This window comes from Crotalus tigris, unplaced genomic scaffold, assembly GCF_016545835.1.
Source record: "Crotalus tigris isolate CLP2741 ecotype Arizona unplaced genomic scaffold, ASM1654583v1 scf7180000017551.9496454, whole genome shotgun sequence".
NCBI classification, from domain to species: domain Eukaryota; kingdom Metazoa; phylum Chordata; class Lepidosauria; order Squamata; family Viperidae; genus Crotalus; species Crotalus tigris.
Genome location: NW_024096469.1, coordinates 1,053,720 through 1,071,301, shown reverse-complemented (window position 1 = coordinate 1,071,301; position 17,582 = coordinate 1,053,720). Strand labels below are relative to the sequence as shown.

General features: G+C 38.0%; 1 protein-coding gene across 12 annotated transcripts in view; it reads right to left on the bottom strand.

The window, feature by feature from the left end:
• The window catches only part of CACNA1A (calcium voltage-gated channel subunit alpha1 A), a 328,550-nt gene that overhangs the window by 211,812 nt on the left and 99,156 nt on the right, over positions 1–17,582 (bottom strand). For all 12 annotated transcript variants that reach the window (XM_039342836.1, XM_039342879.1, XM_039342845.1 and 9 more), the window contains exons 3-4: positions 11,177–11,282; positions 7,274–7,413 (exon numbers count right to left, since the gene is read on the bottom strand). In XM_039342836.1, the coding sequence (XP_039198770.1) occupies positions 7,274–7,413; positions 11,177–11,282 (246 nt within the window). The remainder of the gene's footprint in view (positions 1–7,273; positions 7,414–11,176; positions 11,283–17,582) is intronic.

Genomic DNA, 17,582 nt, shown 5'->3' with positions numbered 1-17,582 from the left:
CTAGGATAGCTCACCACGGCCAACTCGCCATGGTCACTCGCCACGACCAAGTCAACGTGGGACAAACTCGCCACCGGACAGTTCAAGATTATATTCATCTTTTCATTCAGTTACTTTTATTATTGGCGACCATGTTTTCATTGAAATTATTGTAGTCCTTGTACTTCTGGATTTTATTATTATTGGCCATGGTTCCACCAAAGTTGATTTAATTTTGTATTTGTTGTACTGCCCCATGGCGAGTTGTCTTGCACAAGTCGGCCGTGGCGAGTTGTCCCATCCCTGAGTCAGAAGGATGAGCGGCTGGTGCAGGTGCAGGTCCAGGACCGAAAGTTGGTGCCGATCGTGGAATGAGCCCGGGCTTGTCTTGTCCGCTTGTCTCTCTTGTAATTGGGATCTTCTGCAGGTGCTCCAGGCTGCCTTTCGAAGAAGGAACTCAGGTACTCTCCCAGCTCTGGAGGGGGGGGGAGCATCCCCTGCTAGCTTTGGGGGGGGGTGTTGAACAAAGGCTACGAGGCTAGATGATTTGACGGGCGGGGGTTTTGCACCGTTTCATAGATGGTCTTGATGTTTGAGTCTTCACTCTCCTGAGGCTTGGTGATCTCCGAATAAATTGTTTTATCTCCTTGGTTCTGATGGCTGCGCCGTCCCTTTTGTATCTTCTCATCATCTGTTTGTAAAATATTGGTTTACAGTGAAGGAAAAAAATATTTGATCCCCTGATGATTTTGTACGTTTGTCCACTAACAAAGAAATGATCAGTCTATAATTTTAATGGTAGGTTTATTTTAACAGTGAGAGACAGAATAACAACAACAAAATCCAGAAAAACGCATTTCAAAAAAGTGATAAATTGATTTGCATTTTAATGAGTGAAATAAGTATTTGACCCCTTTGCAAAACATGACTTGGTGGTGGCAAAATCCTTGTTGGCAGTCACAGAGGTCAGACATTTCTTGTAGTTGGCCACCAGGTTTGCACACATCTCAGGAGGGATTTTATCCCACTCCTCCTTGCAGATCCTATCCAAGTCATTAAGGTTTCAAGGCTGATGTTTGACAGCTCGAACCTTCAGCTCCCTCCACAGACTTTCTGATTAAGGTCTGGAGACTGGCTAGGCCACTCCAGTACCTTAATCTGCTTCTTCTTGAGCCACTCCTTTGTTGCCTTGGCTATGTGTTTTGGGTTATTGTCATGCTGGAATACCCATCCATGACCCATTTTCAATGCCCTGGCTGAGGGGGGGAGGTTCTCACCCAAGATTTGACAGTACATGACCAAGTCCATCGTCCCTTTGAAATGGTGAAGTTGTCCTGTCCCCTTAGCAGAAAAACACCCCCAAACATAATGTTTCCACCTCCATGTTTGATGGTGGGGATGGAGTTCTTGAGGTCATAGGCAGCATTCCTCCTCCTCCAAACATGGCAAGGTGAGTTGATATCAAAGAGCTCGATTTTGGTCTCATCTGACCACAACACTTTCAACCAGTTCTCCTCTGAATCATTCAGATTTAACTGGCAAACTTCAGATGGGCCTGTATATGTGCTTTCTTGAGCAGGGGGACCTTGCGGGCGCTGCAGGATTTCAGTCCTTCATGGCGTAGTGTGTTACCAATTGTTTTCTTGGTGACTATGGTCCCAGCTGCCTTGAGATCATTGACAAGATCCTCCTGTATAGTTCTGGGCTGATTCATCACTGTTCTCATGATAATTGAAACCCCACGAGGTGAGATCTTGCAGCTCAAGGGAGCCTGACAGTTATTTTGTGTTTCTTCCATTTGCGAATAATCACACCAACTGTTGTCACCTTCTCACCAACCTGCTTGGCAATAGTCTTGTAGTCCATTCCAGCCTTATGTAGGTCTACAATCTTGTCCCTGACATCCTTGGACAGCCATTTTGGTCTTGGCCATAGTGGAGAGTTTGGAATCCAATTGATTGATTGCTTCTATGTACAGGTGTCTTTTATACAGGTAACCAGCTGAGATTAGGAGCACTCCTTTTAAGAGAGTACTCCTAATCTCAGCTCGTTACCTGTATAAAAGACACCTGGGAGCCAGAAATCTTGCTGATTGATATGGGATCAAATACTTATTTCACTCATTAAAACAGAAATCAATTGATAATGTTTTTGAAATGCGTTTTTCTGGATTTTGTTGTTATTCTGTCTCTCACTGTTAAAATAAACCTACCTTTAAAATTATAGACTGATCATTTCTTTGTCAGTGGGAAAACATACAAAATCAGCAGGGGATCAAATAATTTTTTCCCTCACTGTATGTCTTCTATTCATTGAGCTAGAATAGATTCAAACAGCTTGTCAAGTAGAAACCTGATCTGCTGGCTTAAATTCAGAAACATGATCTGTATGCAGGGCTGTCACCTAAATATATTATAATGGTTGTAAAAATCACTGAGTTTAATGTTTAAGAATTTATAGTATTTTACTTCAATATTCTATGAATATCCTGAGCAGCAGATAGGTAAACATCTAGGGCATGACCTTCAGACTCATATTTAATCCAGACCTGTAGTAACCTCTATAATTTTCAACCTAACAATTAGCATTTTTCCTCCACTGTTTTAATCTCGGTGTCTGCCTTTCTCCTTTTGCTTTCTGCTCTACTTTTTCTAATCAGAGGTTGCTAGAATACAATACAAATGTATTGTAACATTTACACTTGGCAAGTGATTCAATTTTGGGTCATGAACTATTAGTTGAAAATCTACAATGTGCAGCAGAGTAGACAGATCTGCAGCTATAGAGTTACATTTAATCTTCAGACTTCTTGGAAGAATTATTTTTCCTTTCCTACACAATATTAATACTGGGGGGGGGGATAAATGGGGACAAGAAGGAAGTGGGGAAAGAGGGAAGAAAGTTAATGGATCTGCCCATACTATGACTGTTGGTAGATTTCTCTACATGGCAATGCTTTCCTCAGTAAAAAGATTCCCTACTTTATTCTGAGGTATTTCATAAAATAGAGTGGATGAAAGACAGGCAGAAAAATCTAGAAAGACAGATGTAAAAGCAACTGTTCCATACTCTTAATTCAATAGAAGAGAAGCTATCTTAACCAGTTTGAAACAGAAATAAAATCTGTTGATAAAAAGAACTCAAAATATGTTGGAAACTTGTGTAATTATCTTGGTTGTCTGCAATCACAAGTTGGAATAGACCTTTCTTTAGGCTAAAAATTTCCTGTTTCTTTAACTCTTTTTCATAGAATTTAGTCTTCATACCTCTCACCATCTTTGTTGCCCTTTTCTGCACCTTTCAACATCCCTGTTGTATTGTGGTAACCAAACCCGAACAAAGGATTGCAAATAGGGTCTGACCAGTGCAGCACAGAACTATCTTATCCTTTCTCTCTTGTAATTCTGACCTTGAATGGCAGAACGCTGCAGGCTTCAGAACAGCGAATAAAATAAACAGTTATTTATTTTTAATTGGTATCTTCAGCTTTATATTTTCTGAGTTCAGGGACATGATTTCTCTTAAAAGGTTAATTTATAAATTGCACTGAGGGCATGAAATATTGATGCATGTGTGACCGGCTTTGACCTAATCTGGAAGGAAGATCTTCACAGAACAACAGGTTCCCACAGAAGTAGTTGATGCCTTACAGTTATTTAATAAGAACTATAAGATCTCTGGATTTAGATGACTGCTATGATTTGGTATGTGTTTAACAGTACCGAGGGCAGGCTGGTATAATGAATGCAGTAATGAATAAGAATTCAGTTGAAATTGTAACTAAAAGGTCCTAGAATTTTCTGAATTTCTTTTAAATATTGAGTTTCTGATTCTTATCCTGAATCAAATTTATTTTCCAGGTCTATGAGCATTTATGCCACAATAAAGTTATGTCGCAAACAAGAAAATTGTACGCCGCCCTGAGTCCTTTGGGATTGGGCGGCATATAAATAAAATTAAATAAATAAATAAGAAAGGACAGTTTTTTTAAATACTAATACAGTTAAATCAAATTGGAGTAAAGAAAGCATATAATTTACATACATTGGCATTTGTAGGAGTAACTGCTGGGTTATATAAAGATTGAACTAAAAGAATTAATTTTGAGAGGGGCAAGGAAGACTTAATTTTTTTGCATTAAATTTACTATTGTATTTTGACATATTAATGATATCTAGTGAAGAATAAATTGTTTTTCCAGGACCCAGTTATTACAATTTGTCATCAAAGCCAAGGTCTGCTAGTATGCTTGTCCAGCTACTTCTCAGCATAACTAAGAGGAAACCTCTTTCTCTTTTCACCATTCAGGCTGTGTAGAAAGGCTGCCTGGCATTCAGGACACGTCTGGAAACTAGAAAGCTCTTTTAAGTAATAATACAGGGAAGACTCCCTAATCAAGAAGCAAATATGGCCTGGCATACTAAGAAGCTGCATCCTGTGAAGAATGCAGCAGGCAGTGGCATTTTAAGTAGATGGCAATGGTGGTGATCAAGTAATACTGAAAAACACGATCATCCTAACTTGCATTTGAACTGGTTTAGTTCACGAGTTCTTGAACACATAGACCATGTCTAAAGTCAAAAAGAAACAAAGCTCACTTCTAGAACATTGCAATAAGGCATTAATATATACATCCTAATAAGGATGAAGTTTATTTAAGGGGAAAAGTTCAGAGGACTGCTGCATTTTGATCCTTAAAAGCACACATACATCTGGAATAATTTTTTAGCAAAACAAAACACAAAGTATTAAGACGTAGGGCTCAACCCCTGCCGTGTTTAGCTGTAATCTTAAAATACCTCACTAACTAATATCTTATTAAGGCATTGTGGTAAAATGCTGAACACTATAGTTTTCTGTTTCTTGATGCTAATCAAGAAGATAGATGAAGGAGATTCATGGTCTCTATATGTATTTATTTATTTGTCTATTTTATTCTTTAGGATATATAAACAAACAAATCAAAAGATAAATAGTTTCATATAAGTGAAGATTCCAAAAAACTGATACCAATTATATATCACTAATATAAACATTCTGCCCTTGAAGGTCTGATTCTAATCTTTAATGCATAAGACACAAAATATTACATATCTCTGTTGTACAGAAGTGCCATAGTCATAACTTCTTTATGGAAATCTACCATCTCAGTCTGTAATTTTCAACCAGTAAAGACCATATATTGTACCTTCCTAAACCATCATGGTCCAAGTTACAACAACATCCCAAATATTATTCAAAATGTAATTCTAGAGCCCAAGAACATGTCTTTTTTAAAAAAAAGAATATACAAATTAATATGTTGGAAAAAAATGAGTAAATAGCTGTCCTCTCAAGATTTCCTTAATGACATGTTCTTCAATTTGAAAAAAAAAAACACTGTTTCCAAGAGCTTTCTGGTATGTTGTAAATTACAAATCTGCAACTACTATGAAGAAGAATAAAAGAACATCTGAGAAAGAAAACAAACTCAGAGCAGAAAGAGAATTCCATATAATAGGAATCTTGCCTGAGTATCTCTTCCAAAAATTAGAACTTATGACATTATTATGTACCTTTGTTATATAGGCATTTATGTTAAAGGGCATTATTAATTTTATTTTTTTTAATCTCAAGAATTTAAGGACTTAGTTGATGATGTATAGTTTTCTTAAATCTAAATATTCCATCTTTTCTTACTTGAAATGACCTTTGGGCTTGATTTCCCTTGATCAAAGTTAGTGTTTCTTTTGTTTCAGAAGAATTTTTTAAAATTTTTTCTTGTAATATAATGCAACCTATCCAACTAGGAATATATTTTTTTAAGTTAGACCATCCCTGCAGTCAAACCACTAATTATATATAGCTAGCTACTAAGCAGGAATATCCAGAGAGAATGGTAAAAAAAAATCTCAAGAGGGAGGTCACCTTCAATGTGTGTTGTATCATCATGGCTACCCTCTTGAGCTTTTTGACCATACCCTGAGACACCGTCCTCCTCGCCACCAGATGAAACTCCAGAAATAAAACATATTATTACTATAACAAAGTATAATGCAAAGAAATAGGCAGCAGCAGCAGGACACAGTAACAATAAATTGCAAATTGTTTAGCACAGGGGTAGTCAACCTTGGCTCTTTTATGACTCGTGGACTTCAACTCCTGGAATTCCTGGGAGTTGAAGTCCACGAGTCATAAAACAGCCAAGGTTGACTACCCCTGGTTTAGCATATATGCTCATTTCTGCTGAGTATGTGTTCAGCTCAAGAATGCTCAGTAAACTAGGGTCTTTGTTTCAGGGGAAAGGATTTTTTATTCTCTAGAAATTGCTAGCAGGCTGTGAAGCAGCACAGAACAAGCCCTGCTGCAAACTTAAGTGAGAAGACACTGCATTACATACACAATGTACCTGTTACACATATAGATCCAGAATGCCAAGTTCATGCACCATTCTCAAAGCTACATTGTTAAAAACAGCATAATGCGTAAAAAAAAAATCATATATATAAAAGTTGGCATGTGAAAAAGGCAAATCAACATCAGTCTAGGTATGTAGCAAAGGATACAGTTAATTTTCTGCCTGTTTTTATAAGATTGAAGACTAAACTAGGATTTTAACAGTAGAGAGGAAATTTGAAAACAGCCTCACAACAGTTATAAGAAAGACATAACTTTTTCTGTACTGGTCCTACAAATTTTCAAAATGATTGAGCTGAGTGGAGGGAAAGATCTATTACAGTATGACAGAAAAACAGTACAAATATCCAAAAAAGGAATACATAGACTATTTATACCACATAAAACCAGTTATAACTGGTTAACTGGTTATTATTGGTTGGCTATATGCATCTCCCACTTCTAGAACATATTATGTAACTATTTTTGACTGGTCTACAAATGTGTGATACACAAGCAGCGAGACATAGTAAGGCACACTGAGACTAAATTGTAATTTACCGAGTTAAAGATGGTACATGAAGTGATTTTATATAAATCATACATTCAGTTTTTGTGTGGTGATGCTAGTAGTAAATAAAGGCAGCTGAATCAGCTTACTGAAATCATGTTACCTGCCTATAATAAGCACTGATACATTAAAAATTATCTTCATTCTATGTTTTATATATGACATAAATTCAAGTTGGAAGATTAAGGCCAAATAATCTACTTTTCAGGCTAGTTATTCCTCTTCTGCTGCAACAGAGCCAAAGATTTTCAGATGTTCTTCCTGGTCTAGTCATTGGTCAATGATTATTAATGAGAACTAGCAGGCAAATATTAAGAATTGATGGCAATTAAGAAATCAGTTACTCACCCCGTGAGAACCACCACAAAATCCATCACATTCCACCCATTCCTTAGGTAGGATCCCTTGTGGAAAGCAAATCCTAAGGCAATAATTTTAATTCCAGCCTCAAAACAAAATATTCCAATGAAGTATGGTTCAGTGTCATCCTAGAAAAGATTATGTAGAAATATTATTATTTAGTGATTACATTTTACTCTGTATTTTTTTTCAAAGAGCAATTCCTACCCCATATTATTTTCATTAAGCCAAAGACAGGTATATATATCTGATAGTTATATAGCTTGATTGTTCCCCCCACAACCTGTGGACACGCCTGTGGACACGTGTTTACTTATTGTAACTGGGCTGAAGAGTCCAAAATATCTAAAGGGCACTAGAGAGTTCATTTGGGGACCAAACTGGTAATATGACTGACATAGAATTACCAAGGAAACCACATAATGAGGATGGCTCACTCGGATCTTACCTTCCAGTTACACCTAGCTGGGCATGAAAATATTCTAAACATTTTTATCCGACTTTGAAAACATGGGTAGACCAGTCTTGCAAATCTTTTAAAATCAATTACATTAATGTAGGCTTCTATTGCAAATTATATTTCTAACAGATTGACACCATTTGCCATACTGGGAACTAAAAGACCATTGGGAGAAAAATAATCATATTGCATGATCATATATGTATTTCCTCACTCACTACAAGTAGTCCTCGACTTACAACCACAATTGGGATTGGAATTTTAGTCATAAAGCAAAGCAGTTGTTAAGCAAGAAGCTTATGTGGCTGCTTTGCCAAACCACCACAATCCCTCCATTCATGGTGTCCCAAAGGAGTGGGGGAGACCCCAGGAGGCTGCTCTTAGGAGCTGAAAATCCTGCCAGAATCCAAGGAAGATTTCCAGACTCTAAGTGGAGAAACATTTGTATGTAGCTTGTGCCATGCCTCCTCCTCCTCCTCCTCCTCCTCCTCCTCCTCCTCCTCCTCCTCCTCCTCCTCCTCCTCCTCCTCCTCCTCCTCCTCCTCCTCCTCTTTCTCCCTGAGGCACCAAGTGGTCCTTTTCTTACTATGCTGCCTCTCTGCTCAGGAGTTGAAAACTCTCCTTGCTGAAATCCAATCATGATCTTCAGCTCCTGGGCAGAGACACATAAATGCAGCCTGCTCAGGCCTCCTCCACCTGCCTGAGTCACCCCACACTCCTTACCTTCTTAGATTTCAGCTCCCTGTCGTCTTTAGGGGCTGGCTGAAAAAAGTTGCCTGCTGAAGGATTTTAGCTTTCCTCCTCCATGCACAGAAGACTACTCCTTCAGCAGGGTGCAGGAATGAAGCTGGAATCTTCAGGATTTGGGCTGTTTCTGCATCCTCAGAAGGAGTTCAGCTCACCTCAGCAGGCACCTTCTTCAGGCAGCCCCCCGAGACGAAAGAGAATTCTCTAGCAGGTGTAGCAGCTTGCAACCTCCCTTGCCTATTTCCCCACTGACATTCTTTGGAGGTTGGCAAAGAAGATCGCAAATAATAATCAAATAATAATAATAATAATAATAATAATAATAATAATAATAATAATAATAATAATAATAATAATAATAATAATGTTGGAAGGGACCTTGGAGGTCATCTAGTCCAACCCCCTGCTCAGGCAGGAAACCCTATACCAGTGGTTCTCAACCTTTTTAATGCCACGACCCCCACCGGAGGACTACTCAACCGGTCGTAAGTCGAGGACTACTCAACTTGTGCAGCACCGTTTGCAGAATGGGACTTTTGGCGGGCTCAGCAGGGCAGAGACAGCCTGGACAATTTCTATTGGCTTTGGAAAGCCAATAGAATTAGACTCTATTCAAGAGAATCTATTCTATTGGCTTTCAAAAGCCAATAGAATAAAAGGGAGTAGCACCGCGAAGGAAAAGGGGGAAAAATGGTGGACTGCGTTGCTTGGCGACCCCCGTGAAATGGTCGTTCGACCCCAAATGGGGTCCCGACCCACAGGTTGAGAACCACTGCCCTATACCATTTTGGACAAATGGCTGTCCAGTCTCTTCTTAAAAACTTCCAGTGTTGGAGCATTCACCACTTCTGGAGGCAGGTTGTTCCACTGGTTAATTGTTCTAACTGTCATGATTGGTGGCAGGGCATTTGGCAATCAATCATAAGTGTGAACAGGTTGCCAAGCCCTCAGACCACAATCACGTGACTATAGGAGGTGTTGCTGCAACATTTTGCCATGCGGAAAGCGCTTTACAGGCTATAAAGCACACTGAAGCCATCGTGATTTCAGACCGTTGTTAAACGAACGGCTGTAAGTTGAGGACTACTTATAGATGCTTGCCAATAGATCAGTACAATGATTGGAAGGTGGAGCAAAATCTCCTCAAACCTTTTGCTTGAAAATTGGTACACGTTCAGTTCACAGACAGTTCTTGTGTAGACTTCATTAGACAGTGCTATACTTTGATGTTGGAAAATAAGCAACTGCTGCATTTCAGTTTTGGCTCCATTCCTAACCATGTACCAGAAATTTTCAGTTGGCAGCTCTGGTTCCACATAATGGATGATGTTCATGAAGAAAAATAGTTTCATCAAAGGACAGGGCAATTTTACTGAACCTTATGAAAAGGGGGAAGATCTTGACATAGGGCCAGAGCTGATGAAAAGAGACTGCAGTGTACACAGCTGTGTTCAGACCCAGAAAACTAGGGCACTCCTAAGCAGAGATGCCAAATGAAGAAGGCTATGTAGATGAATAAAAACACAAAAATGAAGAAACTAAGGCTTCCTGTCTCCACTGCTGTGCTCTGAGTGATCCATGCCTGCTTTGGGTTGATGGGGTTTTCAAGTGGCAGATCCAATCATAGGCTGAACCAGCTCCCTAGATTGGGACCAACAGGGCCATTCTTGTACACGGATATTACTTCTGGGTGCATCTAACATTTATATGTTCTATACTGTTCTGTTCTGTTCTGTTCTATTCTGTCCCGTTCCACTCCGCTCCCTTCCATTCTATTTTATTCCCACCACAATCACACAACTCTTGGTGGTATGTAAAAGACAGCAATGCACACTAAGTACAAAACATGCATTCAAGAGTAAAAATAAAAATAATGAAATACCAGATAGAGGCATATAGCATTTCTAGTACATTATCTAATTATTTAATAAAATTATTGGAAAGTGTTCCACATGACCTTCTTCTGGAATAATCAAAAGACGTGGACCAAACCTTATTTCCAAGGATATTTGTTCTAAATATGAAGCTCATGAGAAAAAAAACACTTCCTTTAGGGCTCCATATACTCCCCACCTTCCTGTAAATCTACTGGGAACTGACCTACTCCAAAGAAAAACACACGACTGTCACAGTGAATTGGGCCTGAGATTACCTACAGCAAATGCATGATCACTACAGAAGCCATGAACTCCCAACTTCTTCCAAACCCAAATCCTGAATTATGGAGGTGGAAATCATCTAACTCAAACAAGCAAAAAAGATCCAATACCAAGATTAGATCTAGGAATTCAGAATGGATTACTGCAAACAATAGGTAGCCAATTCACCAGCAGGATCCCTATCTCAACCCTATGGCGTACCTGGCAATGTCAGGAATAGAAATCCTGATCAAGAGAAAAATATTTAAAGAACACTGCATCTCTCTTTTCCAACCTTCGCAATAAGCTTAATAAAATTCCTCAAACGTTCTGGTCACACCTTTAATCTTAAATTCAATTTCTCCATGTATTTAATTTTGAATATGTAATTGTATCGTTTATTTTGTAGAAATCCATCCACAATGCTACGTTAGAGCTGTGAATGGGGATATCAAATCGTATGTTGTATTGGGCCCCAAATTCCTGAAACTGGCTCTCCATTTTGTTTTCTATGGTAGTGTTTAAGAGGATGAGAATTATACTCACCAATCGTTCTGACATTGGTGTCTTGTCTCCATCAGGTAGATGTTGCTCCAGAGCAAGGACAATGCAGTTTGCTATGATAGTTGCTAAAATCATGTATTCAAAAGGAGTAAGGCAGGGTTAAGGAAATGGATTTTTAGGCATGGCCAAAAATGTAGAATTCCCACTATCACCCACTTCTTGTGCCAATGTATTCTATTCTGAGTTCCATACACATCAATGGATGCTAAAAATACCATTTAACGTGGAAGTCTAGTACCCAAAATACCCATTTTAAAATCAAATTTCTGACTTAGAATGTGTCTATAGATATATATTTCATTGTGCTATCATCACAATTCTTTTACAGACTTTTATTAGGGGTCCTGGTTATGTTATTTCTCACTTTTGATCCTCCTGTGTTTTTCCATGCTTGATCTTTTTTCTCTATCCATAAAAACCATTAAAAAGAATAATATAGACAAATTGCATATTGATTTTTTTATCTGTAGTACTGTGCACTGTTCATTGGAAGGCATGGCCATATCATATTTTCTTCTTGATTTACTGACATGCAAAATGCAAGGTACAAATACAAGTATTATATAAGAACAGCCTATTCAAGCTTGGTGAACTAAAGTCACTGGATCCAACTACGAAGGAATATTACTACCTGTTTCAACCCACAAATTCTGAAACAGCTGCACTTAGTTTCCTGCAGAAATTCCTACGGAATAATTACAGCTTGAGGTCATTGCACATTATTATATAGCAACAAACTCAAAATTGTCATCAGTGTATATTTGTTAATGTGGTGTAGCTAATACTGTCTGATACATGATGTGTTCCTTACAGTCACATTTTGTATCATTTTGATGTACAGTTAAAAAAAACACCAGGTGAAACAGCCCTTTAAAAACTGATTAGATCTTGCTTTTCTGGAGCTCATCACCCTTTACCCAAGCATTAACAGGTAATGGTAGCAGGGGAAGGGAGGGAGGGAGAGGGAGAGAAACAGATGAATCTATACGGGGACTGGGAGATGATTTGTCTTCACAATTACAGTACTGAATTTTGAAGCGGATCTAAATTATTTGTATTCATCCTCAACCTCTTTTGACAACATTTAGAAGATCAGAAGAATCTGTCTCACTATTACTGCTATTTCTGTTTTAGAGAGAATAAATATCAGAACAGGGAGTCCACTACTACACAATAAGGTTAGAAACAGAATTCATAAACTCCTATGTGTATATGTATGTTCTTATATATGTTCACATATAAAAAATGACTTCCTGATCATTCATCTCTCTATATATGAATGAATGGGAAGTAATTTCTTTATATATTTCTTTTAATTTATACATATAAATACATAAATATATGTAACTATATTTTATATTTATATAAAAGAAAATATATATAAAGAAATGACTCCCTGTTTATCACAAGTGTAAATAATTTTAATCACTTAAATATTAAATTATAGCAAATGATTTCTCCTCATATCCCATCTAACATCTCTAGACAAATCCTTGTGGTCTCATTATTTCAGTCATTATCTGTAACAGTCCATTAAAGCTTACCAGAAATAATAATATATATTTTAATCTTGATCAAATAAAACCATTTTTATATTCTTTTAACAATCTTGATCTTTAATCTCTTCAAATAATGTTGGAGAACTTGAATTCTTTTCATTTTTTTCATTGAAAATTTTTTTACAAAATTCTTCAAAGCTTTAATGTCTCTTTTGTAAACCCAATCCTTGCTTGGCCTGTTATTTGTATATCCTTTTAATAATCAAGACTTCAGCTGGTTTCTTTTATATGTCCAGTGTAGCATCTTTTTCCATATCATTCATTATTTTAGCCTGTCATTTTTAACTCCATTTTCAAATCAATCTCAATTTTGTCAGGTAAAATTTGTTCTCCTTTCATAACATCTTTAAATACAATTTATCTATAGAGACAGAGAATCCTAAAATTAACTTCTGGGTCCATTGTTCAGAAATACTCTTTAATATGTCTCATGTTAAAATATTTTGCTCCATTCTTCATTAGTAAGTCAAATTTAAATGTTCTTTAATTGAACTAACTTTAGTTCCTTCTGGTTTTTACTAGTGTTCAATCTTCAAAGTATCATCCTATCATATTTTTAAGAGAATTAAAAAATATTTTAATTAATTCCAAAATCTTATTTCAAATCCATCTGGATCTTAGTCTGCTTTTAACTTTCCAAAATCAAAGTTCTGTTTTTTTACTTAAAAAATACCCTTAAACTTGTATTTAAAGCTTCTTTCTCTAAGGATTGAAGGGAACTCATTTGGTATTTTCAGACTTGTTGATCCAAAGGTTCCTGATAGTTAAAAAGTAGTTAAGAAGCAATTTCAAAAAGTGATTAGAAAAAAAAAAGTGTGTGAACTTAGTGTCCTTTCAAAGGTGCTGACTGCAGTTTGGGAAAGATGGCTATTCCCTCATCTCCCAGAGCATTAACTATGCAAAGATTGCTGTCTTGCAGTCTCCTTGTGAGGAGCAACTGCCTGGAGTATTTGTGGTGATCTTAAGTCCTCTCCTTGCCTGGAGATAACTTATTGAGGAGAAGTTCTATTCACTAGCTCTTTATTCCACTGCAGTCATCAGTTCCGCTTATTGTTGAACTGTTCTCCATCTGCCATTTCTTCCCCAGAAGTCCCTATTGTGAGTTCATTCTCTTTCCATGTTTCATAGATACGGAAACAGGAACTTGAATTTTTGTGGAACTAGATGTAATGAAAAGAGCATATTTGTATGTGTGTGAAATATTTTTTTAAAAAACTCATTTATTTAAAACATGTAAGAGAAATCCAGTCATTTTAGCATATACCAGGCAACTGTATGAGCTGGAAAATGTCTGTCCACTAAGTGTATTGGAAATATATTTCTATTTATTCTCTGTGGCCTTAACCAAGAGATACTAGTATCATACCTGTTAAACACATTCTGGAAGTGAAGGTCAATATAACCTTTGTATAGCTATGCAACCACTCTAAAAGCAGTTTCCTATGATAAATTCTGTTCTGCTTTTCTTTTTTTTTCTCCTGAGTGATTAATTTATTTAACAGACAGCTGCAGACAGCACTATTTTCCTACCACATGTGGCATTAAATATTTAATATAGCCATTTTTATCTCTTCTTTTAAGGCACAAATCCTTCCAATGTGGGTCATAATAAGACCTAAAACAACAGCAGAATAAAATTTAAAACACAAATTAAAGAATTAAGATATGATAGGATTAAGATCAACAGAAAATGTTCATAAGTCTTATGGAAGAGTATGATTGGGCAAATATTGGTGGATAATTGAATTAGCTACCATTAATGCTCTTCTACTTTTTGGGAAGTATTTGGGAAGTAATGCAGTATTTAGGCTTTTTGTACTCACAACTGACATGGAGGCACAAGCACTTGCATCAGTTAAGCTATTTTTTTTAAATACTTAGGAATAAAAATGGTGTTAACTGCATTACACCAAACCAGGGGTTCTCAACCTTGGCAACTTTACGACTTGTGGACTTCAACTCCTAGAATTCCTCAGCCAGCTTTGCTGGCTGAGGAATTCTGGGCGTTGAAGTCCACAAGTCTTAAAGTTGCCAAGATTGAGAACCCCTGCACCAAACTATTATGTATTACATAAGATCCTGTATGTCACCTTTGTGACAGTGAAAATTTGCTACTTTGGTAGGGTTCTAAATAGAGGGCATATCTAACTTTTTGAAGTTCTGACCAGATGCCTCCCTGAAATGTATTTCAATGGTGTTGTTTACAGATTTAGAAGTAGATCAGCTACTTACTGGACTATCATCTTAATATTAACATATCTGAATGTACACCATCTTTTTCTAATATAAATTCTGGGATAGGCAGAAAGGACAAAAAAGCTGCATTACTTGCATATAATTGTTAAATGGATCTAAGCAGGTGGCAGCACTGGTCAACCTTGTCTGGACTGAGAAGCTAAGTCACATTGGGATTGTTTGAGTACTTAGATAGGAGTCTTCCAGTCTCTCAGAGATGTAGACTAAATGGGAGATTGAAAATATGCCAGACAAGGAAAATACCATCAATTTCTTTATTATCCCTAATAAAACTGTATGGTTAATCTAAGATAGTGATGGCAAACCTTTTAGACACTGAGTGCCCCAAAACCGCCCTCCTCCCCTGCCTACCCCGCTCTGCTGCTTGCCCCGCCACCCACCCACCCCCGCTCAGCTGCCTGTCCGCCCCTGCTCTGTCCTCCACCTGCTTGCATGGCCTCCTACTGCCTCCACGGCCTGCCGCAGCAGTTCACCCAGGTGGCCCTGCAGTACCATGGCAGCCACGCCCTCTACCCACACCCCACAGCATCATCTGTGTGCGATGGGACGCGAGGGCAGTCTTGTCCCTGCTGTCCAGCTGCCATGTCCTGGGCTGAGCTGCTCCATAAGGGCCGTGCCCAAGGGCAGCTCTCTGGGGGGCTGCTGGTGAGGAGGGGGCCACTGGGAAAGGTGTTGCTGGGGCAACGGCACACGTGCCCAGAGAGGGCTCTGAGTGCCACCTCTGGCACGCGTGCCATAGGTTCGCCACCACTGATCTAGGAAATAAAATTATGACTGAACCAGAGGATATTCAAGGCACACCATTTCTTTTAGAAAAAAGTTGACAATATACTAGTTCAGCCTGTCCCTGCCTTACCCATACTGGATGGTTCATAGGAACATGTGCCCAGAACAGGGCTTCCACGAGAAATAAGCAACAAATAAAAATCCAATAGTTTACATTTTCTTTATGAGTTTCATATTTATGCTTGAAGAATCACGCACCTGTTGCTTTTGATTATCACTTAACCTTTTACAGCACTACTTTATCCATAAGTAATAGCAACCGAAATTATGAAAGGTCACATTTGCTGACTGCTGATTTTTTCCAAAACCTCAGCTGACCTTTTTATTGTCTGGTTATACTCAATACTGCATTTGACTTACAGAATGCTTGGAGCCTATCCTAGGGCTATTTGTTTTGCCAGTTTTTTTTCCAAAGCATGGGCAGAAATATTACCTAGAATGTACATTCATTGTGTCCCAACACATGACTTCAGCCTATAGCATTTGCTATCTAAGTGTGTTGCTACAACCTGTTGTGCAGAAAACAGCAAAATTATCTGAGTGGTATAATACCTCTTCTCAAACTTAAATAATAGGATTTTTCTGGGAGAATTACTTTGTTTTTGCAGCTACTGAGCTAAGATTCTTTGTTTCTACACAGAGCAGGGAGGCTACAGAAAGTCTGACATCTCATGGATTAAGCAGCTGCCTTTGTTTGTTAAAGTTACATGCTTTGTCCATTCAACATGTTGCTCAACATTACAGTTTTTAATGATTATCATAGTATTTTATGTCTGACTGGGATCCAAGATAATCAGTCCTTAGTATTGTCACAGCTGGTGCACTAGTATTGAGCTATGCAGAAATTATAGGATTTTAGGGGTTGCTGGAAAGTTCTGAACCCCCTCCAAAGCAGCCTTGTGTTCTTAGCTTAGCTGGAGCCTGATATAGTTAGAACTGGCTTCATGCTGTGCCAGCATAATAACAGGAAGGGCAGCTGCTGCATTAGTACTACCTAAGGACAACCAGCTCAGGGGAGCACCAATTAGAGAGAAAAAAGAAGCAATTGTCTCTCTTTTGTTCCAGACCAAACACTGATCAAGCAAACATGCACTTTTCTATTATTTTCAAATATAAGAATCACAGAAATTTTCAAAACACAAAATAAATTTCCTGTAATTGAATATATCAAAGAGCAGCCTGGGGAGCTTGCTGGAAATCATGCCCTACAAAAAAAAAATCCTCCCCTTCCTTTTTCATAATTAAAGTATCAACTCTGGGCATATGAGAACTGAGTTAGTTGAGCATCCAGATTGGAATTTTTTTTTAAAGGAATAGGAATAGATATGTTTAGAAACGATAAAATAAACGGCAGAGGTGGGTTTAAAGCATTAATTCTAACAGTCCACAGGAAGAGATGAAAATGACCTAGATTTCAAAAGAATCGAAGTTTAAATTGTGGAAGAAAATTGAAAAAATGCCACAAATGTATCCATTTTATTTGATCCCAAAAACTGCTATATACCCTTCAACTACTTGCCCCCAGAACTAGAGTTAATTTCTCTCTTCCCAGGTCAAACTTTTCCATGAGGCTAATCCTGCCTCTGAACATAGACAGCATTTTTCAAGGAACCTCAGGGTTTGCTATCACATGTAGGTCAGGCAACTGCCAGTTAGGTCAAGGGCTGGCATACAAAGCAATTGAATCCCATTACTCCCTCCTGGTTTAAAATCTGCCTAACTCCTAACCCAAAAAACACGTTAGAGCTTTGAATCACAACATCTGCCCTAGAGACTATTTTCTTCCT